The sequence below is a fragment of the Sycon ciliatum genome, chromosome 5 (genome assembly GCF_964019385.1).
Source record: "Sycon ciliatum chromosome 5, ocSycCili1.1, whole genome shotgun sequence".
NCBI classification, from domain to species: domain Eukaryota; kingdom Metazoa; phylum Porifera; class Calcarea; order Leucosolenida; family Sycettidae; genus Sycon; species Sycon ciliatum.
In genome coordinates this window covers 24,243,747-24,269,676 of record NC_088647.1, presented here as the reverse complement: position 1 = coordinate 24,269,676, position 25,930 = coordinate 24,243,747, and the positions used below count along the sequence as shown (strand labels likewise).

The window sequence follows — 25,930 nt, the reverse complement described above, 5'->3', positions numbered from 1 at the left end:
CTGCCCCTTTTGGAAGGTATAATTATGCCCCTTTTGGCACGTGTGTGCTGGATCCGCGTGGTCATTGTTTGGACCGTGCGCAGACTGCGCAGGTTGCGCATGCCTGCATTTGTACGCATTCTTGTTGTTGTTCTTGGACTTCTTCCTTGGACTCTCTTTGGAGTAAAGACAATAATCAGTCCTCTGAGTGTGGTGTACGTGGGCAGTACTTGTGATATGAGAGAGCAATTGGAAGGGCTATCGTCTGGTCATAAACCCCCCGACGACAGAAGTACTAAAACAGGTCCCATTATGGGACAACTTACAGCATGTCGGGCAAACTTTGGGCGAGTTTCTGTCACTCGAGTTGAACCTTTTAACCTTTGAGTTGAACCTTGGTGTGAAAGTTGTTGCCTGCTGGCTCGGTGACCAGGTAACTGGTGTACGCAGGAACACCTGGCCGCTTGTTCAACTATGTTCGATTGGGAATAAGGGCGGAACGCTGCATCGCAGCCTTTTCGGACCAAAACCAGTCGGCTCAGCGTCGAAAAGACTACAACATATGGGCCAATCGCCGTCATCCGGGCTTTTATAAGAACGAAATGGTGCTTTTATTGACTTTTTCCATACAAATCCTCATCTAGTAGGGCGCAGTCACTAGGTGGAAGTGCACGAGTTTGATTGGGAATAAAGGAGGAAGGGAGCGTCTCAGCTTCCTCGGACCGAGAGCACTCGAGTCAGCACCCCGAAGACTACAACTGGTGAACATTTGATTTCAGGCTTAACTTCCCCTTCAATGATTAGTCTTCAATGAGATGGACTCGGATGGAGAGCCAAGGATTCTTTTATCAGAACGTCAGTATCGTCGGTCAGTGTCGTGCAATGTTATCGCATGAGCGGATTGTTTAGTAACTGGTGGTGTTAGTGGACATTGTAGCGTAACTTTTAGCTCTTTGGTCTTTTTTCTTTCTTCAATGAGATCTCAAAGTATAAAAAGAGAAGGCAAAGAATTAATGCCCGGCGGCTGGTCAAAATGCATATGTGCATTCACGTAACATTAGTGCAAGTCTGTGTGGGACACTTCGGAAAACATGCAGATTCCTCACGTACAACACCAAACGACACAGCAAGCCAGGGGCACCAGAATTACATGAATAAACTGAAGTTCAGAGAGAAGAACGACAACCGTCTTCTAACAACCAAGGGAAGAGAAGCTCTTCTTGTCGAAGGGAGGATACATAAAAGGGAAGAAAAAGCCAAAAATGGGTACGTGGTATAGGAAAGTACAGCATTATCGTACCACGCAATACGGTGCGAGAGAACCCCGCGTACGGGTACACGGGATCGGCAGAAACTAGAGGAAGAAGGACATGCAGCTGAGGATGACTCGAAAAGCCTAGCTTGAAACTGGTAGTGAGAACATGGCAGCAGAGCCTTTGCAGTAAAGCTATCCATTCAGTATATAGTCCAAACGGATGTCAATGCTTGAAACAACATTCAAATGCCACAAAATTATTTAAACCAGGATACACCAGGTGACTGGTGTACGCAGGAGCACGTGACCGCTTGTTCAACCATGTTCGATTGGGAATAAAGGAGGAACGCTGCATCGCAGCCTTTTCGCACCAAAACCAGTCGACTCAGCGTCCAAAAGACTACAACATATGGGCCAATCGCGGTCATCCGGACTTTTATAAGAACGGAATGGCGCTTTTAGTGACATTTTGCATACAATTCCCCATCTAGTAGGGCGCAGTCACCCAGTTTCGGTGGAAGTGCGCGAGTTCGATTGGGACTAAAGGAGGAAGGGAGTGTCTCAGATTCCTCGGACCAAGACCATTCGACTCAGCACCCCGAAGACTACAACTGGTGAAAAGTTGATTTAGGCCTAACTTCCCCTTTAATGATAGCTTGCATAGCGTCCTACCGGTAGGACGTTGCGTCCTACCGGTAGGACGCTGGAAATCACGCTGAGAAAATCTGAACGCTTGAGAATTTTTTTTGAACTGGGTTGTTGTAATCTTTGGACTCCTTAGCAGTGGCGCAAGACGCGAGCACATGTTCTGCGCACTGCGCATGCGCAAATTTTCATTTTCAAAATGCCTACATTGATTCAGGTCGGAACGCGAGTAACTGTGCCAGCGACGACTTTTGATCATGGTTTTTACGCACATGATGAGGATCGATGGTCATTCTCCGCTTACGGAGACAGCTGGAGAAGTGCGGAGTTTTTGGGCACTGTTTTGAGTGTGACTTTTGATCGAGAACGATGCAGAATAAAGTGGGATTTGGACAGTACTACATCGATTGTAGCCGTTGCTGACGTTCGTGCAGCTGTAGAGTCCGACCCGTGTGACGACGGAGCAAGAGGTAAGCGTAGAATTGTTCGTCCCAAGCGTTTTGAGGACAGCGACAGCGATGTAGCCGATCAGCCTAGTAATAGTCGTACCTGTGCAAATAGTCGTAGTGCAAGTTCTGGATCTGTGCGTGCTGCACGTTCTGCTCTGTCGTCCAATGTTCCATCGAGAAAACGCCGCCGCTCTCAAACTCCGGAGCCTGCGGAGATACATTCGATTGACGACGGCGACGATACTTCAACCGATCGGCCTAGTAATAGTCGTACCTGTGCAAATAGTCGTAGTGTAAGTTCTGGATCTGTGCGTGCGGCACGTTCTGCTCAGTCGTCCAATGTTCCATCGAGAAAACGCCGCCGCTCTCCAACTCCAGAGCCTGACCAATACTTGTTTGAAGACGACGATGATACTTCACCGTTGTCAGTAAATCCGACTTCCCAAGACCCCGTATTGACGCGGCGACAACCTGCACTAGCTGCACTCGATGGCGTCGACAGCAGCTCAAGTAGCTGTTGCAGTGACAACGATAGTGATTCGGATTCATCGGAATGTAGCAGTAGTGAAGGTTCGAGTCTTGAAGACGCTCCCACTGTTCTTCAGGCACATGGTTTGGACTGGACATTGGGTGACATAGTGATCGATCGTACAAGGATATTCCGTACAAAGCGAAAGTAAATGCTGACAATTTGCACACAATGAATGAATTGGACGCCTGGATGCTGTTCTTTCCGCACGAGGAAATGGATGAGATAGTGAAGTGCACAAATGCTCACCTGCGTGACAAGCGGAAATCTGTAACCCGCGATGAGTTTTACAAGGTGATAGGTCTCCTCTACCTGATGACGCTGTGTCCAGGACGTTGCCAACGGCGTGACCACTGGAGTGTGACCGAGGGTCTCCTTCCAGCACCAGCCTTCGGACGTCGATACGGCATGGGAACAAATCGCTTTGAGGAAATTCTTGCTGCCATGCACTTTCGTCCACCAGTCAGCGGAGACACCAGGCGCGGCTGGAAAATTGTGAGCCCCCTCATCGACATGTGCAATTTGAAGTGGCAGACTTCAATCCGGCCCGGCCACAAATTGACGGTGGACGAGTCAATGTTTGCTTGGTACGGTCGTGGTGGCGACATTGGCGGGATGCCCACAGTCATCAAAATCAAGCGGAAGCCGAAAGGTGTGGGCTGAGAAATTAAGTCCGTTGCTGATGCGTCCACCAACATTATGCTTGCGATGGAGATCAACGAGGGCAAAGACACCATGGCTACCAAGAAGTGGCAGAAAGAGTTCGGTGCTGGAACTGCCACAACTTTGCGACTGACGGATACATGGCATGGCTCGGGAAGAATCGTGTGCGGCGATTCCTGGTTTTCATCCGTCAAGACAGCAGTCGCTCTTATGAAGCATGGGCTCTTCTTTGCGGGTGTTGTCAAGACGGCGCACACAGCCTTCCCGTTGAAGCTCCTGTCCGCGATGTGTCCTTCTCCGAAAGGCCGCTTCGTGTCCACAACCGCGCAGAGGGACGGCATAGCACTGAATGCCGTGGCATGGCGCGACAGAAAGGTGCATTCGTTTGTCAGCACGTGCGGGACGACTCTTGCCGGAGATCCTGCCAAGAAAAAGCGGTATGATGACAACTTGAAGCTGTACTTCAAGACAGTTGATCGACCGAAGTTGGTGGCAATGTACCACGATGGCGCGCCTTCCATTGATGTGCACAACCACCTTCGGCAGGATGGCTTGGCTCTGGAGCAAGTGTGGCGCACGGACACCTGGCACCATCGTGTGTGCCTCAGTGTTTGGCATCATGGAGACAAATGCTTACCTTGCATTTTCCCATTTCTGCTGTGGCCTCGACAAGATCACCCACTCGGCATTCACCACTTGTCTTGTGGAGCAACTGATCCGCTACAACGCCCCGCAGCAGCCGCAAAGTCAAACAGGTGCTGCAGAGCCTGAAGCAGATCAGCCTGACGGCACCAAGCATCGGTTGGTATCCCTGTCCGAGGTCAGCGGCAAGCCACACACACAGCGTAAATGTGTTGTGTGCAGGCATGTCCGCGACTCGGGCAGGAAGGCGAGCTACTACTGCTCCACGTGTGGGCCGAATGCCGTGATGTGCTCTTCGGCCACGGGACGCACGTGCTTTCAATACCACATCGTCCATGGCCTGCCACACTGAGTGAACGTGTGTTAAGCCTGCTATGCTCATGCTTGCATCTATATTATTTATTTTTCATTATAACTCCTTTTTCCTACTGTTGCCAATGGCGTTCTACTGTTGCCACGGGACGTACATGCTTTCAATACCACATCGTCCATGGCCTGCCACACTGAGTGAACGTGTGTTCAGCCTGCTATGCTCATGCTTGCATCTATATTATTTATTTTTCGTTATAACTCCTTTTTTCTACTGTTGCCAAGGGCGTTGCCATGGTACCCGGCAATTCAACATTCGACACGGTCGTTATAATGCATTGCTTACATCAGTCAGCCTGCTATGCTCATCTTACATTCAGGGCTCACCACGACCATACAAAATTCAAAAAGCGTCGACCACCATTTTGAAAACATGGCGATGCCGCCAAGGCCAGAGTTTGTGCAGTCATAGCGGCTACGCACCCGAGTTCATGCTCATCGATGTACAGCGATGTACAGTCTAGTCGTAAAATACCGGTATTTTACGACTCCCTGGTCTACTCTGTACAGCGAAGGGCCAGTGCCGAAGCGAATCTTGTTGTTTGATGTCGGGAAAGACACGCGGAGAAGACGTCTTTTCTCCAAGCCATCTTGGTCATTTTTCTCAATCCGCTGGTGGGTGTCGACCAAGATATGTCCGTGAGGTACTGGTGAACTTGAGTCCTGGCATCTACAAGAATTTGCCGCGCCTAGCTAACCAATGTTGTCAGTAGAACTCAGCGTTTCCTGATCGCGACTCGGCACACTCTTTTCTGTTTGGCCTCGCAGCTTTCACGCTGCGAGTGGGGAGTTTCCTGGCCACAAATGAATCCTTTAGTCATGACCATGATGAGAGGTGACTGGTATGATCCCTGACTGGCATGAGTCCTTAGCTTGAGTCAACACGAAGGTAAACTCTTCACTTGGAACGCTTGCTGTCTCCTCCGTCCTTTCTTGTTGCACTTGCAGATATGCGCACGGCTGCCAGTTTTTGTTGGTGCGCGCGGCGACGCACGGCCGACCTTGATGTCTTCAAAAAAGTAGAACAGCGGTTCTCCTTGGCCGATTCTCACCATCGATAGCTCATTTTCAAGGTCTTGGAATTCTCTGTCGGTTTACCGTCCCCGATTTCTAATTTTCTCTTCATTCACTTGTTCGCACGCCTTCGCGTTTGAGTGATTTCACCATCCGATCTCAGCCAAACGAAGGCCAAATCGAAAAATTCGAGACGGTAACCCTCCAAAGACACACCTTCTGAACACGAATCCACAATGGCCTAATGTCTAAAACCAACGAATACAGCCAAGCTCCACTCAGAAAACACCCCACAATTGCAAGAAACAGCCCGTTTTGCCGTGCGTTGATTGGTCAAATCCAAATGACCGTTATTGACGCTTTGTACGGTCGTGGTGAGCCCTGACATTATTTATTGTTCAATATAATTATCTTCTTTTGTTCTGCCGCTTCCATGGGCGTTGCCATGGTAGCCTGCGGTAGTACTCCTCCAACCACGTCCAAATTTTCAGAACTTCACCGAATGGCTCTATGTAGTGTGTGGTTTCAATTTTATGAAAGACACTGGTATATAGCCAGTGTGGCATGTCTGTGTATGATGGTCCTACCGGTAGGTCCTACCGGTAGGACCAGGGTCTATGCAAGCTATCATTAATGACTAGTCTTCAATGAGATCTCGAAGTCTAAAAAGAGAAGGCAAAAAATGCCCGGCGGCTGGTCAAGATGCATATGTCGAAGGGAGAATACATAAAAAAGGAAGCAGAAAGCCAAAAATGGGTACGTGGCATAGGAAAGTACAACATTATCGTACCACGCAATACGGTGCGAGAGAACCCCGCGCACGGGTACGTGGGATCGGCAGAAACTGGAGGAAGAAGGATATGCAGCTGAGGATGACTCAAGAGGCCTAGCTTGAAACTGGTAGTGAGAACATGGCAGTAGAGCTGATGCAGTAAAGCTATCCGTTCGGTATATACATGTAGTCCAAACGGATGTCAATGCTTGAAACAACATTCAAATGCCATAAAAATATATTTTTAACATTCTTCCGGTTCCGACAGCATATGGGGCAGCAATACCCAAGCCAGCACAGGCCACACGACACAGCCATTGTGTGAGCTACCAACCCCAACAGTTTGATCATGTTTACACACAAGCTAGGGCATCTGCTACATTTTGGCAGTCGTGTTTCCTCCGCTCACGCAGGAAGTATAAAGTGAAATGAACCTACTTCCTCCGCGGCATTAAAATTGTCGCTTCGCACATCGCAATGTTTGTGACTTGGCTCGTCTTAGTCAGACTGTCGGAATCGCTGTTTTCTGTGTTTGAACATTGGTGCGACCCTTCCTGCGCAGTGTCTACTTGTTACTGAAGCCATGGTGGTCTCAGACTTTGTCGGAGCTCTCTTCCGCACCAAGCAAATTCATCGCACTCCGCACTATTCCGCCCCAGAGCGCATATCGTTTTTCTGGAGTTCGTGCCGTCCCACATCGTTCACGTGGGCATTTATCAAGACTGTAAGCTCGGGCATAAGAATCCTGGTATCTCTCCCGAATACGAAATGCTGAAGTTGACGATGGCAAGAAAAAAGTGTTCTCAAATTCCTAAAATGTGACTTGTGGCGCGTGTTGCTGCGAAGGTAGCAGGTCTGAAAACACCCACAAAATCAGCAAAGAGCTTGCCAAGGAAAGAAGGTGCGGAACTGCTTACCCTATCCCGCTGGAAGGTCGTTACAGTGTACTTGAAAAATGCTAGCTTGCCTTCATCGCCTCCCACCTGGAGGAATGGATCGCTTGAAAACGAAGTAATAGTTTCTTGACCTGAATTTGAACGCGCGTCTTGTTCAGAGTATTGTTGAGTGCTGAAGGGTCTGCCTCAAACTCTGATGAAGACGCCGGCCTTAGCTGCAAGTGCAGCGAAGCGGGAGGCCACACACTAAAGCTTGGTCCGTTGACAATGCTCTGCCTCAATTTCTAGCTGATTTCTTTGCGCTTCGAGTGGGCAAAATAAATTCGAAAAGTCGCTCTGGGAAGCGACAGTTTTAATGACGCGGAGGAAGTAGGAATTTTTGGGTTTCGTGGAAAATTGCTGAAATTCGGCGACAGAAGGAGGAAAGCTACGAATATATGTGAACAGTGATTCTATACAATCGGGCTACCACCGATAGGATTTTCAGATTGTTCTAAGTGCTCGTATGACTGCATACGGTGTAGGTTCTTGAAAGCGTTAACAGCTATGATCTGAGTGTAGGTTCTTGAAACAGATTACGGCGGGTATGATCTACAGTATCGTGACTTGATCATCTTTCCAGTACATGTTTACATACCAGCAGCATGTCCCGGTGATGCCGTGAAGTACCTCCCTGCTGTCAGTGCGCTCGTGATGACCGGTTAGCGTTTGATTGTCATGGTCAAGCTCCAGAGAGATGATATCACCTGCTACCCACTGCTGTCCAAGGCGATCGCCATTGCACTCGGTGTATCCCGAAAAACCATTCCAGCCAAATACCTCCGTCTTAACACTGTGTACACCATCTAGTCGTGGTGCAGTGGCGGAACAAGCGCAGATATACATCCAGCCGTTATACGTTTCGTCTATTCTTAGCCTGATGCTGCTGGTACCATGGCTAGTAGGGATAGATGATGTGCACACTGATCTATATCCATTTTGCGCTTTTCTTATAGTGCAACCTGCATTGCTGATGGAGATATCTTCATGACAGCGGCTCTGATCAAACACCGGCGGTACAGGGTCGGTTACTCCTACTTGAATGGGACTGCCCTGCACGTGTCTCTCTTCATACTTCACCGACACTGTCAACTGACCAGTCTCTTTCAGCTGCTCGCACTTGGACTCTAGACAATCTGCTGAGACCTGCTGCAGTTCTGTTACAGGCAATTCTGCATGACTGCCATCATGGACGGAAATCTTGAACCGTAAGCGATCAGCACACTCTTCAAATGGTACTGGCAGTGGGGCTCCCTTCAACACAATCCGCATATCCTCATTCACACGTGTATCTTGTGCAGAAACGGTCAATGCATCCGAGAACTGGGTGAAGTCGACCACCTTGCCGATTTCTTCAATCTCCTTGGTAGCATTCTTTGCATTGATACCGACGTAGCTGATGTGGCTGTGGACACACGGTTCCGCATCCTTCTCGGTCACATTGTTTCTTTGATCAATAGCACTGTTCAGCCAATGTGCAATCTTGAGGAAATCTGTCTGGTCAGAGCAGGACTTGAATATTGTCGAAACAGTACTACCATGGACAAGACTATCCTGTAACCGACACACCTGAGCTTCAAGCTGCACAAGTTTGCCGTTCTTCTGTCGATCCACCTCATCCAGGAGTGTCTTCTCCCTGGCTTCCATTACCTTCTTTAGCAAATTGAATTGCTCTGTAATCTCCTTTGAGGCAAACTCTGCATCATCATTTACAGTACTAATCTCAGCGTGCACTTTTCCAAGAGCTGAAGAGATCACACCCTCACTATCAGATATACAACTGCTGATGCTCCCCTCCACAGTTTCACGCATTTTCTGTGCTGCTGCTTCAATGGACAACACTTGGTGTTGAGTGTCAGTGTCCCTGTGAGCTCCAGTGTCCATGCATTTCTGACACGCCAGTTGATTACACTGAACACAGTATCTGCTCAACACCTGTCTGGGATGAACAGCACAATAGTGCTGAATAGAACCCCGCTCGGTGGGAGTCTCCTGTTGCTCAGTAGAGAGTGATGTCAGTTTGTGATTGCGTGTGGCTCGAAAGAGTGGATGGCTGACAGCATGTGCGCTGCAAAGATTTACTCCACAGTCGTCACACCTAGCTGTAGCATGTTCATCATCAGCACAATCATCACACATCACCTGTACATTGGTAGCTGATGCTCCCGTCTCATCTCCATGCTGCTTTGGATAGCTATCAGGCAAGTGGGTCAAAGGAAAGGCTAGAGATACAGGTGTCTTGCTAAAGCATTTTGGACACTTGATGTAGCCATCACGGTGGATGTTCTCCTCTAAACATGCTACACAGACTGAGTGTAAACAAGACACTAACTTCAAACGTCTGCCTGCACCGCCACAGGACACACAACACACTCGTTCAGACGACATTACTCACAACTAACTCTACCAGGTACAAGACGATTTATGTTTCCTCTCCGATGAGCTAACGAGCAAAACTCCAAAAGACATGTCGCAGAAGAGAGAGCATGTGTGCACATAGCACAACTAGTGATACGCCCTGTGCAACTTCTGTTTTCCATGCTGCTGCTGTGTGGACACTTCTGTCCGGCTGTCACCTTCACTTGGAAAGATGTCAGCTAATGGACAGGAGTGCTGTCAAGTGACGTCAATGATGCACTGGGGAAAGCTCAATGCAGTGCAGCCTTGTGTCTTCATGTTCTCAGTACAGTACAGTTCTCTGTACTTCTAAAAACAGTACTCCTTCCTCCGCGTCATCGAAATTGTCGCAGTTTGACTAGTGACTTGTCACTTGTTGCTGACAACTCCATAAGCTAAGCTATTCAAAACTTATTACACAGTATTGTAGGATTCCCTTTCCTAATAGTAATACCAGACACTCAAAGTGTTCATATCGATAGTAAAACTAATGTTGCTTGTCATGATGACGGAGAGAGAGAAAGGCAAGAAACACGTGGGCATGCGCACAGCTTACAGGGCCAGAGATTCGTCACGTGGACAGGAGCAGGAAATATGAAATACAAATGTAAGAAATAATAAGTAAGTAAAAGCCTATACTACACAATTCCCCTCCTCTCACCATTCACGACCTCGTGAATAACAGGCAAGAAAGGCAAAAACAATTAAATTTATACTAATTACGGGTATACAATGACCTAACTACGAAACATAGTCATCAATTCTCGCAGGAACAGTGCGGATCCGGCCTGATCGACGAGAAACAGGAGAAGAAGCACGGACCGGATCAGACGACGGCGGCTGTAGCGGCGGAACGCAGCGCGGCAAATCATCATCAGACAGCGTCAGCGGGTCAGGACTAGAAACAGTAACGGCAGGCGGTTGACAGTCGGGAGAACGGGAAACGGCTTCAGGCGGTCGAACAAACTTGCCACTGGCAGCATCATATCTGGTGAAACACTTAGACAGAGCAGGATCAGCATACGGAGCAAGAAGACTCTGAGGCTTGAAACAATCCGGTGACGGTCCAGCGGCAGAGGCACCAGGAGGACGAACAAAAACGGCCGGAGGAAGAATCTCGGCAGCCAGAGGAACATCAGCAGCAAGTGGCATTTCATCAGCAGCTGACAACGGAACATCACGGGCAAGAGGCGGCGGACTCGGCGGAGGAGACGAGGCAGCATCTTGCGGCGGCGTTGGTGCCAGTGGCGGAGACTCACTGTGCACATGTGCTTCAGGTTCGGCTAGCAAGCGCGACAGACCATCAGCATTCAGATGTTGGCGACCTGGACGGTGGACGACTCGGAATTCATATTCGGATAAACAGTCAAGCCAACGTGCTTTCCGTCCACGGGGTTCCTTCAGGTTCAGGAGTGCAGTCAACGCAGTATTGTCCGTCCTGGCAACAAATGGTCGTGCCAACAAGTAGTGCCTGAAATACTCCGCAAAATAGACCAGAGCAAGGGCCTCACGATCGCTAGCATCGTAGTTGCGCTCAGCTTTCGTCAGTACACGGCTGCCGTACCCGATTGGTCGCTCAGTTCCATCCTGGATCTGGCTGAGGACCGCACCAATCGACACATTGCTGGCATCGGTGTCCAGAATGAATGCACCTGCTGAATCTTCAAACTGGGGGTACACCATCACCGGCGCACTGGCAAGCGAACGCTTCAGAGCCTGGAACGCCGCTTCGCAGGCTTTCGACCACGCAAAGCGAGCATTCTTGCCTGTCAGAGCAGTCAGCGGAGCAGCACGCTGGGCGAACCCACGGATGAAGCGGCGATAATATCCAGCGAAGCCAAGGAACTCGCGGACAGCTGTGACAGATTTCGGAGTCTTCCAGTTCCTGACCGCAATGAGTTTGGCCTCATCCGGGGAGATGCCCTCCGCTGACACGCGGTGTCCTAAGAAAGTGACCTCCTCCTGGAAGAAGGAGCATTTCTTCAGATTGAACCGCAGTCCAGCTGACCGAACTCGCGCGAACACGGGCAGCAGAATCTGGAGTTGGCCAGACAGCGTTTCGCTGGCATTCAGGACATCATCAAAGAACACACGGCAGAATGGCTGGGCCGGTGTGTTACATAAGCCACTCAGGACTGCTTCCATTACGCGCTGAAATGTCGCTGGGCCATTCCTGCAGCCCATCGGCAAAACATTAAACTCAAACAAGCCCAGTGGCGTGGTAAATGCCGTCTTAGCCTTGTCGCTTCCTTCCATTGCTATTTGCCAGTACCCTGACGCTAAGTCAAGGGACGTGAAATACCGACAGCCAGACAGGGAATCAAGCATGTCATCTGCCCGGGGAATCGGGTAAGCATCAGGCTCGGTGACAGAGTTCAACTTCCTGTAGTCGATACAGAGTCGAAGAGAGCCATCCTTCTTTGGCACCAATACTATGGGTGATGCCCACGGACTAATCGATTCTTGTATTATGCCTTGCTTCAACAGCGTATTCAGTAGATCTTGCAGAGCCTTCCGGCGGTGATATGGAATCCGCCTGGTAGGTTGTTTTATAGGGTTATTTTGTCCAGTGTTAATTTTATGAGGGAATATGTCACAGTAGCCATAGTCATCATCATGCAAGATAAATAAATCGTGGTTATCATGAAGTAGTTCAGTGAGCATGCGAGACTGTTCTGTGGAGAGATGATTTTGTGCGTTGATATATTCATCGATGACTTTCTTACGTTGCTCAGTTAGCGGAATCGTGCTGGGTGAAACTGAGGAAACCATAGCCTCAGTGTCGTCAATATGTTCACAGTCTGTAGGAATTTGATGAAGTTCGGCAACATTGGTATTTTTATGAATGAGTATAGGATGATTTGCATGATTTTCAACAGCCACAACCACACGTGTTTGGTTAGGGCCAACAGTCACAAGACTAGGAGTCACTGCCACATCTGGATGCTTCGCCATAAAGGACTCCAATGGATCTGCCACGCAATCCATCGCAACCGTGCACACATCAACAGCTGCACAAGGCACCAAGACGACATGTCCTGCAGGTACCGACAACTCCATCTCAAACACCACACGAGATGAGTATACCACAGGGTCGGCCACACTTTCGGGCGCACACGCCGGGACAACGCCAGGTTGAGCCATGGGTTCAACAACCCGTGAAGACAATGAATCATCAGACAGATCAGATGAGGATGATGTATGTAGATTTATATGATGAATATTTTGAGGATGATTGGATTTTGTATGATTGTTTTCATGATTTTTATGGTCCGGCCCAGTGTCGCTGGTGTCAGACAATGGCTTCGTAGCACACAGTGTCTGTGAGGGAACATGTCGTGGGCCACTAACGCACACAGACACAGACTCCTCGCCAAACGTCAACATTCCTTGGGCAACATCCAGCACGCCACCATGCTCAAATAGGAAATCTGATCCAAGAATGACATCTTTGTGGATGGCATCAGACAACACAAAGGAGTGCACAAATGAGCAGTTGCCCAGGCAGAATGCTAGCTCTACAGACCCCAACACAGGCAACTGTTCTCCGTTCACCGCACATAAACGTGGAGCAGACTCGAGTGTTTGCTCAGAGTCAAACAACGAAGTGAACAAATTTGCGTGCAACAACGATACACTTGAGCCCGAGTCGATTGATCCAGACACCGTTCCAGTCCGGAAACATACATCTACATGCAAGACAATTGGCGAAATAGCATGCACACATACATCATGCAAATGGAGGGGCTCGTTCTCCTCGACTGGCTGCTGCCCCGCGTCACCAGTCAATTGTCGTTTTTTCGGTTCATATGAGGACAATAAGCGAGGAAGTGGCCAACTTCTCCGCAGCCATAGCACGCGCGGTCGGGCTGCATGGCTCCTCGCAAACCTCCGCGTCCGAAACGGCCACGACCACGGCCACCCCGCGGCTGTCCTTGCTGTTGGCTGACAAAACCGTTCGTGACACCGACAGCTCTCTCCAGTGCGGAGAGACGAGAATCAAAATTTTCAAGGATGCCGGCCAGGCGATCACGTTCTGTGCCTTCCTGGTCGCCATTTTGGTTCTCCGTGGCAACGCGCGGCCGGATGGGGCTGTACTCCGAGTGCCTGGGTCGACTGGGCGCGGGAGTCGACTGCTGTTGGTGTTGCGGAGCTGTTGCAAACACCGGCTGAGCGTATCCCGATCGGGATTGTTCGCGGGCGTGGATGGCACCCACCTCAATCGCCTTTTGGACGGCTGCATCCAACGACGCAGGCCGTGGAGATGCAAGTGCAAGACGCAGGTCTTTCGTTGCCTGGCCGTCGATGAACAACTGGAGCAGCATTGAGTCCAGGAGCGGCCCACTCTGCCCGGGATAAGCCTTGCGTGCCAGACGTCGCAGCTCCTGCGCGAACGCATACTGGGTTTCAGTGGCCAACTTCACTCTCTGTCGGAGCGTCGCCTTGTGCATAAGGGCCAGTTGCGGAGGTTCCAGCCTCGCGCGCAGCGCTTCGACTGCCTCGCGATATGTGATGTTGGGCGAGTTGGTGACGATGTCCGTCAACATCTCGTGTGGTACGCCAACCAGACGCGCCGGCAACAGGCGCAACCATTGTTCATGGGTGTAGCCTGACAGGGCACATGCGTTATCAAAGTGGCTCATATAATTTACAAAATCTTGTCCAGGTTGACTGCCAAAAGTGTCTGGGAGCAAGATCGGTTTGGGCAAGGATGTGGTGGCGGCTTGAGCATGTGAGAACTTACTTGAACTTGCTCGTCCTGCGGAGACTGGCGACTGTGGTGGTGAGGGTAGTTGTTCGTCGCGTGGTGTGCTGCTTGCTGCTGCATATCTGTTGATATCATGAAAACTCATCTCTTCTCTCTTTTGTGCCTTCCGAGCCTTTTTCATCGTTGAAAAAAAATTCAAAATTTTGAATCCACCAAAAAAATTTCCAAAGCACAAAAAAAATGTGGAGCTAGCTAGCTGAGCCGCGCGGCCGCACGGATACGAAACCGAAGGCGGCAAAAACAGTGTACGCTTTTGTTCAACAGCAAAAATGGAACGCCGCGTACGCACGCTGTTCAAAAGTTCACGTGGCAGACAACCTAGTTACGTACACGTATATCGATATACATAAGCCGATGTAGCAGTGCAGTTGTTGTAGTGCATGCACGTAGAGGTCTACCATGCAAACAGAAAACAAACAAAATGTAGACAGGCAGGCGCCCCGCGATGTTGCAAAGACAGGCAAACACTGAAGCAATCAACAAGCAGGCACTCTAATTATCATGCACAGAAAAGAGCGAGCAGCAAGACTGAGACGACAGGAACATCATTGAAGTTACTAGTAGTTTCATCAAGAAAACAGGCAAATGGACGACATCTCGAAGGTAGAAACTTGCGTGGTCCAGAGTGTCAACGACTCAAGGCTTCTTCGGAGACGATCCACACGATCCACAGCTCAGGAGACGAGATCGAGAGCGTTTACCGCTGCCACCAATGTAGGATTCCCTTTCCTAATAGTAATACCAGACACTCAAACTGTTCATATCGATAGTAAAACTAATGTTACTTGTCATGATGACGGAGAGAGAGAAAGGCAAGAAACACGTGGGCATGCGCACAGCTTACAGGGCCAGAGATTCGTCACGTGGACAGGAGCAGGAAATACGAAATACAAATGTAAGAAATAATAAGTAAGTAAAAGCCTATACTACAGTATGATAGTCTGAAGACTAGAGTAACGTTCCAGGACAGTTGGACTGAGAGTTTTCATGCAGAGATGAAGTCCTCGTCGTCGCTGATGTCAATGGACGCAAAAATATCGTTCCGAAATATTTCAAGGAAGGTTGAAAGTTGGTCGCGCCTCATCTCAAATGCTTTGACTTTCTCCACAGGACAAGAGCTGCTATGCCTGTCGTCTGCTAGCTCTGGATGATTTCTACTTCACCACCAACGAAGCCTAGTAAGAATACACGATCGTTGCGAGGTCGGTTGATTACTGTCGGCGGAATCACCTCGATCTTGAAATGAACTTTTTTTTAGCCGTGGCATGCCCATTTATTTTAGCTGTGTGGTCACAGCTCATGCAGGTAAATGTACTATCACGTCCAGCGCGCCCTCTTTTTCAGCATCACTGGTATACCATGGTACGGCACCTGCGCGTGCACCACTAGCACTACGTATAGAGTCTACACGGCTCTTGCAGGTACAATCATGTACTGAGTGTCTCAGCGACAAATTTTATCGCTGTTGCAGGCATTTAGTTTGCTGACCCCTCGATGTTTCTCCAAGCGCTCCCACTTGTTCCACGAAGTCATTCTCACCCCAGCTAAGGTAAAACAGTGATGCGGCTTGAGTGAATGGCCATAAGCACGAGAAATGTGCAGGCTGCAACGCCCGACTGATCTCAGCGAGTCGAAATTACCATCGCAGCGACATCAGCGAAGAAATTGCATCTAGTTCAAAATTTCCAGCTTCCAATAACAGAAAATAGAACTTTGCCGTCACCCTATACTGATGACTATCGCCTATGTCTGATTCCTTGCCTCTGGTACGAGTGCTGGTGAGTAAATACCCCGTTTTATATCAAAAGTCAAACTGCAACAATTTCGATGACACGGAGGAAGTAAAACATTCATTGATTTGAAGGAAAGATGCAAACAGGAAAAGTCTGAAGAAAAATTGGACTTTCACCATCAGAACTCCAGCGACCTTCGCTTGAAGTACTAAAACAGATCCCATACAGGGGCGGTGGAAGGTGTTGGAAGTTGGTTCGGCCAGTACCCCCCTCCCTGTTGTATTATGATGTAATGCATTACGTAGCCATGCAAGAGCATGCGCGAGATACGCATCTCGCAGCTGCCTACTTTCATGCAGGATCCCTTAGATGTCGTTGTTCTTATGATTGCCTACAATGGCCAAGTGAGAATATAATCCTGTCGTAAACAACTAACTTGTTTACCCCGAAACATGGTGTCAGAAGTAAACTAAATAAACGCCCTAGAATTGTCGCAGTAGCGACACCGGCGCAAGAGGTAAAATGGCAGAAGCAGCCGGATTTACCCCGCCGTCGATGGATTGGCAAGCCGCAGATTTACCTGACGAATTCGAGCGGTTCCAACAATACTGCCTTCTAGTTTTCCAAGGGCCCTTTTCCGACAAGTCCGACAAGGAAAAGGTCGCCTATGTCATGCTATGGATCGGGAGAACTGGTGTTGATGCTTTCAATAGTTTCGAGTGGGATAATGCAAGCGACAAATCCAAAGTAGCTGCCGTCTTCAAGAAATTTAATAAGCATTTGCAGCCACGGGTAAATGCACGACTGGCTCGGTTTGAGCTTCAGAAATACCGCCAGCAACCCGAGGAGTCTGTAGATGATTTCTTTGCGAGGTGTAAGAAGAAGACGTCCAAGTGCAAGTTCAGGGACGCTCAGGAGACAAACGATCGCCTGATAGAACAGCTAATCGTGGGGACGAAGCACTCGAAAGTGCAAGAACGCCTGCTGGAGGGTGGTAGTGATTTGACTCTGGACGAAGCGCTTGACAAGGCCCGTACTTATGAAGCAACACAGCGCCACATGGAGCAGCTGTCCACCGCCACCAGCAGCAGCCGTCTACCTGAAACGGTTCACGCCATTTCCAAATCTGTGGGACACGCAGACTGCGGCAAATGTGGACGAACCCACCACCCAAGCAAGTGCCCAGCGCACGGCTCCACCTGCAACAAATGCGGGAAGGCGAATCACTGGGCAAACGTATGCCGTTCGCAGGGGAGAGACGAGGCACATGGAAGGGGCCAGCAACGCGGACGCTGGCGCCAGAGGAGCCCCAGCCCACGGAGACGCTTCGACGCACTGCATTTCGACGCCGTCATCATCGACAGCGTCGAGCGTCACCAACCGCCACTAGAGCGAGAGGTGTTCGCGACCCTCAATGTCAGCCTGGACAACACCAACAGACCGGCCACCTTGAGAGCCAAGGTGGATACGGGCGCTCAGGGCAATATATTGCCGCTGAGAGTGTTCTGCCAAATGTTCCCCCAGCACGTCGGACCAAATGGATACCCAAAGCCGAAGTCCGTGAAGCCGTCAAGTACCACCCTCACAGCGTACGGCGGATCCAAGATAAAGCAATGCGGAACCCGTCCTATTCCGTGCTCTTACGATGGCAAGAGTCAACTCGCTGACTTCTACATCACGGACTGCCCTGGCACTGCTATCATCGGTCTCCCGACAGCGACAGCCCTGCAGTTAGTCACGCTGAACTGCGCTGTCCAGGAGAAGCCAGCGAGCATCCGAGACAAGGACCACCTGATGAAGCCATACCCGAAGTGCTTCGATGGCATTGGGAAATTCCCAGGCAAGTACCACATCACGGTGGACCCCAACGTCGTCCCGGTTGTACACCCTCCACGCCACCTCCACGCCATCGCACTGAGAGACGAGATCAAGACGGAGCTGGAGGACATGATCCAGAACGGCATCATCACCAAGATCCAGGAAGGCGAACCAACAGCGTGGGTGAACAGCCTCGTGTTCCGCCTCAAAGACAATGGCAAGCTACGCCTGTGCCTAGACCCCAAGGACCTCAATCACGCCATCCTGCGAGAGCACCACGTGGTCTCCACCATTGAGGAGATCACCCCGAAGTTGAGAGGTGCCAAAGTGTTCTCGATCGTCGACGTCAAATGTGGGTACTGGAATGTGGAGCTCGACGACGAATCCAGTTACCTCACCACCTTCAACACACCATTCGGGCGCTACAGATTCCTTCGCATGCCATTCGGCCTCAAGATGTCGCAAGATGTCTTCCAAGCAAGGATCGACCAGACGTTCGAAGGGTGCTTAGGCGTCACCGGAATCGCAGACGACATCGTCACATACGGGACGTCAGACGAGGACCATGATCTCAACATGCACCAGATGATGGTTCGCTGCGAACAATCTGGTCTCAAGTTGAACCCAGACAAATGCCGCATCAAAGAGGACAAGATCAAGTTCTTCGGCATCATCTGCAGCGCTGACGGAATACAGCCCGACCCGAAGAAGGTCTCAGCGCTGAAGCAGATGGAGCACCCCGAGAACGAGGACGAGCTCCAGACGTTCCTCGGGCTAGTCACGTACATGAGCCCGTTCATACCGAATGCCAGTACACTGACCGCGCACCTGCGTGAGCTGACCAAGCCAGATACACCGTTCGCCTGGACAGACAGCCACCAGCGCACCTTCGACAAGGTCAAGGCCGCCATTTCGACAGAAGTAACGCTCAGTTACTTTAACCCAGGCAAGGCAACGACACTACAAGTCGACGCTTCCATGAAAGGTCTCGGCGCCACTCTGCTGCAGGACGACAAGCCTGTTGCATTCGCCAGCAAGAAGCTTACCGAGACGGAGTCTCGCTACGCCAATATTGAGCGTGAGCTCTTAGCCGTCGTATCGGATGTGAAAGATTCCACACCTACCTATTCGGTCAGTCATTCACAGTAGAATCCGACCACAAGCCGCTGGAGTCAATCAAGCTCAAGCACCTCCGCGCAGCCCCGCCGCGTCTACAGCGCATGCTGCTGAAGCTGCAGCCGTACGGCATGACCATCAAGTACCGCCCCGGAAAGGACATTCCGATCGCAGATGCGCTATCCCGACTGTCGCCAGAGGAAACAGAGCCAATTGAGGACCTCGACGTCAGTGTACACGCCGTGTTCCCGCAATTCAGCGATGCAGCGATGACGAGGATCCGCGAGGAGTCGGCTAAAGACGCCGAGATGTCAGCACTGAAGGAGATGATCTTCAGTGGCTGGCCATCAGAGAGGAGCGCGGTGCCGGCAATTCTGCTCCCGTACTGGAATTTCCGCGGCGAGATGAGCACCGAGGACGGTCTCATCCTGAAGAGCAGTCGCGTCCTGATTCCCCCGCCAATGAGGGGGGAAATCCTCAGCAAGCTGCACGCCAGCCACCAAGGCATAGAGAAGACCAAGCTGCGAGCCAGAACGTCCGTCTTCTGGAAGGACATCAACAAGGATATCGAAGCAACTGTCTCATCTTGCACGACGTGCCAGCGCCACCAGAGCAGTCAAGCCAAGGAACCACTGGTGCAGCCCGATATTCCGCCAAGGGCATGGCACACCTTAGGCACGGACCTGTTCTACCTCGGCGGGTCAGAACACCTCATTGCCGCCGACTACTACTCCAAGTACTTCATCACCCGGAAGCTGCCTGCCGGACAAGCGACCAGCAGGGCCATCATCCAGCACCTCAAGGAGATTTTCGGTGAGCACGGCATCCCAGCCGTGCTGAAGTCGGACAATGGGCCGCAATACAGCAGCCATCTGTTCGCGGAGTTTGCTGCCGAATATGGATTCCGCCACAGTACGTCGTCGCCACATCACCCGCAGAGTAACGGGTTTATCGAATCGCAAGTTAAGATCGCTAAGAGAGCTCTCGAGAAGGCAAGGGAGAGCGGGACCGACCCGCACTTAGCACTGCTGTGCATTCGCGCCACCCCAGTGTGCCAGGGCTTACCGTCGCCGGCCGAGATGCTGTTCGGTCGTCAGGTACAGGACAACCTGCCTCGCAAACACCAGCGCGACACTCGGGACGAGGCCATCCGACAGAAGCTCGAGGAACGGCAGGACCAGCAGAAAGTACACCATGACCAGCGAGCGCAGTCTCTCCGCCCCCTAGTTCCTGGTCAGCACGTCGGCATCCGCAGCCCGACCACGCACCTGTGGGAACCTGGTATCGTAACCCAGTCTGTCAACGGGCCACGGTCATACATGGTGCAGCCTGACCATGGGACAGAAGTGCGGCGCAACCGTACCCACCTCAGAGAGAGGCGGGTCCACTTCCCGCCGGATGCCAGTCTCGCAGGCCCTCAGCCGTCGACGCGCAGCGACATTGGCGAGCCTCAGCCGCCGAGTGACGTGCCGTCGCCGTGGAGCGACGCTAGCCAGTCTCAGCCGCCGTCACCGTGTGACGTCAGCCAGCCTGCTGAACCTGCCACCCAGCTGTATCGAACACGGTCTGGCCGCGCAGTCGCACCCAGGTCAATCCTGGATGTGTAAGGCCAGAGAGGCCTCATGGACCTGTTCGCTTATGTCACAGTAGCTGAGGTGCCATTGTTATATTGTACATAGAGCTATTGTTGGATACTATGTCTCTGTATTGTTAGTACGCCGTCGTGTGCCATTCATGATTGTTATCTTGTACATAGAGCTATTGTTGGATGTTATGTTCTATATTGTGAACACGCCGTCATATACGTACGGTATGTTATGTAGGTTGTTAAACTCCTTTATGACGAAGGGGATGTTGTATTATGATGTAATGCATTACGTAGCCATGCAAGAGCATGCGCGAGATACGCATCTCGCAGCTGCCTACTTTCATGCAGGATCCCTTAGATGTCGTTGTTCTTATGATTGCCTACAATGGCCAAGTGAGAATATAATCCTGTCGTAAACAACTAACTTGTTTACCCCGAAACACTCCCTACACACACACACTCGCACACACGTAATTTGAGCCTCCACTTTCCCGATGATTTGCACATGTATTACTAGTACGTAACGTTTTTTAAATGTCCTATGGCAGACATGCACATCAGCTAAGTGAAGTTCCCATCGCTGTCGTCGCCACTTCCACAGATTGGCAAACCCTAGCGCGCAAGAAACTTCAGGCTGGGTAAGATTTTCAACAAGCACTGCAGATTGTCAGCTTTCTGACGGGCAAGCAAACTAGTTCGGAGTTTATCATCTCAGCTACATCCAGGCTGCTTTTCGGGGCTAAAGCGGCTAGCACAGCATCGACGTGGACAGTAGACAGCATGCTTCGGGTTTTCTGAGTGAAATATTGGCATCTTTCCAGGTACAGAATCCGTTGGTGACAGAAACTGGATCCCCATGCTTGGAAAGGACTTGATTGCTCCTGGCAGCCACCGTGCAGGTGGAACAAAACACCGTGTCCTCAGAATCCTTGTGCGAAAGCCAAGGCCATGTCGTGAAGTATGCCCCCTGGCAAGAGCATTTGACTATTTTCGTTTCCCCAAATTTACTCGTAAAAGAAGAAGGACCGCGTGTGGGACGAGCGAATGGGACTGTGCAGGTACCAAAAAAAAACACAAACAAAAGTTTGTTGTAGTCACACAAGTTGGTCCGGTCATGGCCGGACCAGCCGGAAGGGCTGCGCCGCTCCAGAAGCATACTGCCATACTGCAAGTCTCCCCTAATCCAGGCACGTCCCTAATCCGGGCACGTCCCTAATCCGGGCACGTCCCTAATCCGGGCACGTCCCTAATCCGGGCACGACCGTCTACCGGGCACCTTTCTGACCCATCTAGAGTCACAAAAAATCACCTTTTCAGTGAAAAGAGGCCCTAATAACTTGTGATTGGCATAGAATGTGTCTACTTGCATGCGATAAATATGTATGTTCTGAGTTACTGGCAATTCCTGGTTACGGGCAGACGGTGCTCGGTCCCAACCTGCCCAGATAAGGGGAAACAAACTGTACTTCATGCAACGGTGAGTTGGAAGAGAGGGGAAGATCACGAGACAATCATTAGCAAAGAGAGCAACTTCAGATGATATGTATTTGATTCTCGTGTTTTTGGCCTCTGTTCATTGTGCAATGCTAAGTCCCCGCTAACCTTTGGTTTGCTCTTGTTCTCGTTGTTTATTGATCCCAAGGTAAGCATGGAGAGTTTGATCCAGCTGGAGGCAGTGGAGAAAGACCTTGCCAAGCTGAAGGTGAGCTAGTGTCAGAAAGGCGTTGTTGCATTTGTTCGTGCCAGTGCTGGCTCAGTATAGAGGGGATTTAATAGTCATGTGATAGTACACACTCAGTAGTAGCACAAGCTTCAGGTTCTTCAGCAACATTCTGAAATGTTTTTCACGAGTAAACTTCCGTGCCTTCTCTTCCTGGTGATATACAGGCAAGGGGAAACATTTCAGAATGTTGTTAAAGAACCTTAACTCCTAAAATTTGTGTTACTGCTAAGTGACCTTACCTATATGGCAAAATGACCGTCGTGTGAAACTGCCGCTTGTTACTGCTGCTTATTTTTCCATCTAAATTTTCTTGGTTGAAGTACTGTTCTGCAGTACTGAGGCGTTCGGTTCTTCACGATTCTTGTTCGCTTAGCTTCATTCCAATCGATCTTCCAAATTTAACCCTTTGTGTACCAGCCCCATCTCCAACCGTACCATATGGTACGGTTCGCTGCACTCCAATCAAGCGCGCCGTTCCCCGCCGCCGTAGCTCCGATCGACCCGCGGTTTTTTGCGCTTGACAGCTGAGATCCCACTGAAAATTTTGATGTATGATATGGGTAGGTTACCATTTGAAAGTATGGAGAACGTACGCGTTCAAAAGTATGCTTTTCAGCGCAAACAATTGTCGCTGTTTCGATCGTGTTCTCGCTCAGTTTCTCTGCTTGTAGCGAAGATGTAGCTTGTTCTAGGTCATGTCGACGTCTTCTAGACGTGGTGGACGATTGGAGAGATCGGCTGTGGCGATATCATCGCGGAATGCGACTCGAAATTGAAAATTTGTATCGCTGATCCCATCGTAGTATTCGCTCTCAAAACAGGAGCGAGAGGGAGGGTAGCGATGGCCTAAAATCGTCAAGGCAGGCATAATTCACCAGCCAGCGACTGCTTCTTGTCTTCTCTTTCACTTACATGACGCTGGATGTGAGTAGATGAAGAAAAATATAGATTTCGAATCTGAGACAAGAATTCAAAATTTGCAATTTTGAACCAATTGTTTTACCTCAAATGTGTGAAAATATGACCATTTCCCTGGTATGTTGTTACTCTTCATGCACTGAGACAACGCTTCTGAGGTTGTTTTGTCCCTATGTTCCCAGTACACGAGCACAAACTAATTCTCAGTCTATTTGTTTGTGATACCCTGGTTGGTCAGAAATATGCACAATTGGCGCGTATCTTTGGTATTCCACCTATGGCCTTCATATACTACTGCATGCTGTACCAATATCCATGCTTACCTGGGTGCAGTAATACATAATTATGGAGTCAGGAAAACACAACTTGCATATACAAAAGTTGTCTAGATTTGATACCATGGTTGCTTCTTTGGCTGCGATAGCCCTTTACATACATTAGATGGCTGGTACATAAAGGGTTAAGAGCCACACAAATTGTGTGGTATGTTACTATGTGTCCTTGAATCGTGGTTTGACCGTTTTGTCTTATGGTCTTACCAGTATCGTCCTTGACATACATGTACATCCGCCAACGTCCTTCACAGCTGAGACTTTCAGCTCGTGCTCGTCTTGGTTGCGCTCACCTTCCCCTCCTTATGTTATTTCTATAACTTAGAACCTTCCAAGTTGGAAGGCTGTTGGAGTGCACATCCGAGATGTGCTAGAGCTAATTGCCAGTTAGGTGTAGAACGTCAGCACCGTTGGTCAGTGTCGTGCAATGAATGTTATCGCTTGAGCTGATTGTAAAGTAACTGGTGGTGTTAGTGGATATTATAGCGTAACTTGTAGCTCTTTGGTCCTCTTTCTTCTCATATACTAAGTGTTATAGCTTTTTTGTCTCCAAGGACATTTTTTACATAATTGATAGTACAGTTGCTAAGTACACGCTTCACCCATATGTAGAAGACAAGCTGGCTTCATCATTCATAGTTGGCAAGATTTAGTTGCGGCTGGCTGGTGGTGAAAACCTACGGATAAAAAAAGTGCTGTCACATGACGATGGGGGGGGATCTGTGTGGCCTGGATCCACCAGCGTAACCCTCCTGTAACACAATTAAACTCAACACTCTTTGCTCACTTGTATCATTATCACTCATGATGTCCCGAGCTCCGAGCCCATAGACTTTGCAACCGCTGCACTTGTGTGGATGCGGGTGTATATGTGTGCATTCGTGGATGCTTGTGTTAGTATGTGCCCATGCGTGTCAACATGCAAATGCACGTGCGTGTATGCGTCTCTGTATTTTGTCCCATGCTTTGCTTTCAGGACCTGTCCGGCAGAGATCAAAACGTGACATCAGCCACCAACTGCACACCGCACTCCACGAAGTAAGCGTGCCTCTGCGTACAATGCAATGTTCTTTGTTTCATCTCGGCTCACTGGCAGTAGTAGTAGTATTTATTATTTTACTAGGGCAATCCCCAGGCCACAGACTGTAAGTCACCATCTTCCGACTCATTAATGGTTCCGTAATCTTCTACACCATCGATGACGATTTTGGGCAAGTGCTGCTGCCTTCCCCTGACGTCCAATACAAGGCCGGTCACCCTACACAGGTATTTAGCCGCTGTGAGGGGCGTCATATCGGCACGTCTCGGGCGACGTATTTGAGGATAGTAGCTGGTAGAATGAGGTGGTGCACACCGGCCGACAACTGGCCATACAGGTGTTGTAACTACCTTTTCTCCACCTGCTCCCAGCCCCGTGTCACCTCCACACTTATACAATGGGACGACTATTGTTTAGAAGAGTATCTCTTTGTCGTTGTTACTATAATCGAGTGGCACATTCGCACTACAATTCTACGAGTGCTAGTTTGAAAATACGTTACGAATTTGAGCAATTGTTACGTTGTACAGCAGGTACGAACAATTAATATTTACATACTCACCGGTTTTCGTTTCGGAGTCCCGCGCTGTGACTCAGCTAATTTCTATTTCGTTTGACTTGTATTGTCTGACTAGGGGCGCTGTCACCCCGTCGGGTGCAAGCACCCTTGGACAGAAGCACTTCACTTCACGACAAGTGTTCATTTTCGTTTTCCTCTTCTGCTTCTGTTGCACAGTTTGAACTAACTTTGAATGTGTGCTTTTTTCGTACTCTGCTCTCGATACGTCGGGTGCAAGCACCCTTGGACAGAAGCACTTCACTTCACGACAAGTGTTCATTTTCGTTTTCCTCTTCTGCTTCTGTTGCACAGTTTGAACTAACTTTGAATGTGTGCTTTTTTCGTACTCTGCTCTCGATTGAACCATGCGCGGATCGATCTCCAGCTCCATGCATAATAATATTTATCTCCCGTTGCCATGACTGGCATTAGTACAGCGTTGCGTACTCACTCGCTGCTTGGCACGCTTGCAGCGCGTCTTTCTTCTGTTGCAACCCAGTGCCTGCGTGCACGGTACGGGATTTGCGATGCCACATCAGCGTTGGTGTGTCGTTGTGCTTCGTTGGTGTTTTTGTTCTTTGCTGAGTGTGGTCGTTAAAACTTCTGAGAAAGAACGGGTCGTTGACAAGGCGTGGTTTCGATGTGCATGCCCTTCTGTCAACTCCAAACTATTGGTAGCAGAGGATG

At 49.9% G+C, this 25,930-nt stretch overlaps 1 protein-coding gene across 1 annotated transcript in view; it reads left to right on the top strand.

The window, feature by feature from the left end:
* Positions 1-25,565, top strand: part of LOC135816914 (uncharacterized) — an 86,755-nt gene extending 61,190 nt beyond the window's left edge. The window contains exons 7-9 of the mRNA XM_065330017.1: positions 22,315-22,374; positions 24,622-24,683; positions 25,556-25,565. Coding sequence (XP_065186089.1) covers positions 22,315-22,374; positions 24,622-24,683; positions 25,556-25,565 — 132 coding nt within the window. The remainder of the gene's footprint in view (positions 1-22,314; positions 22,375-24,621; positions 24,684-25,555) is intronic.
* Positions 25,566-25,930: the final 365 nt, after the last annotated feature.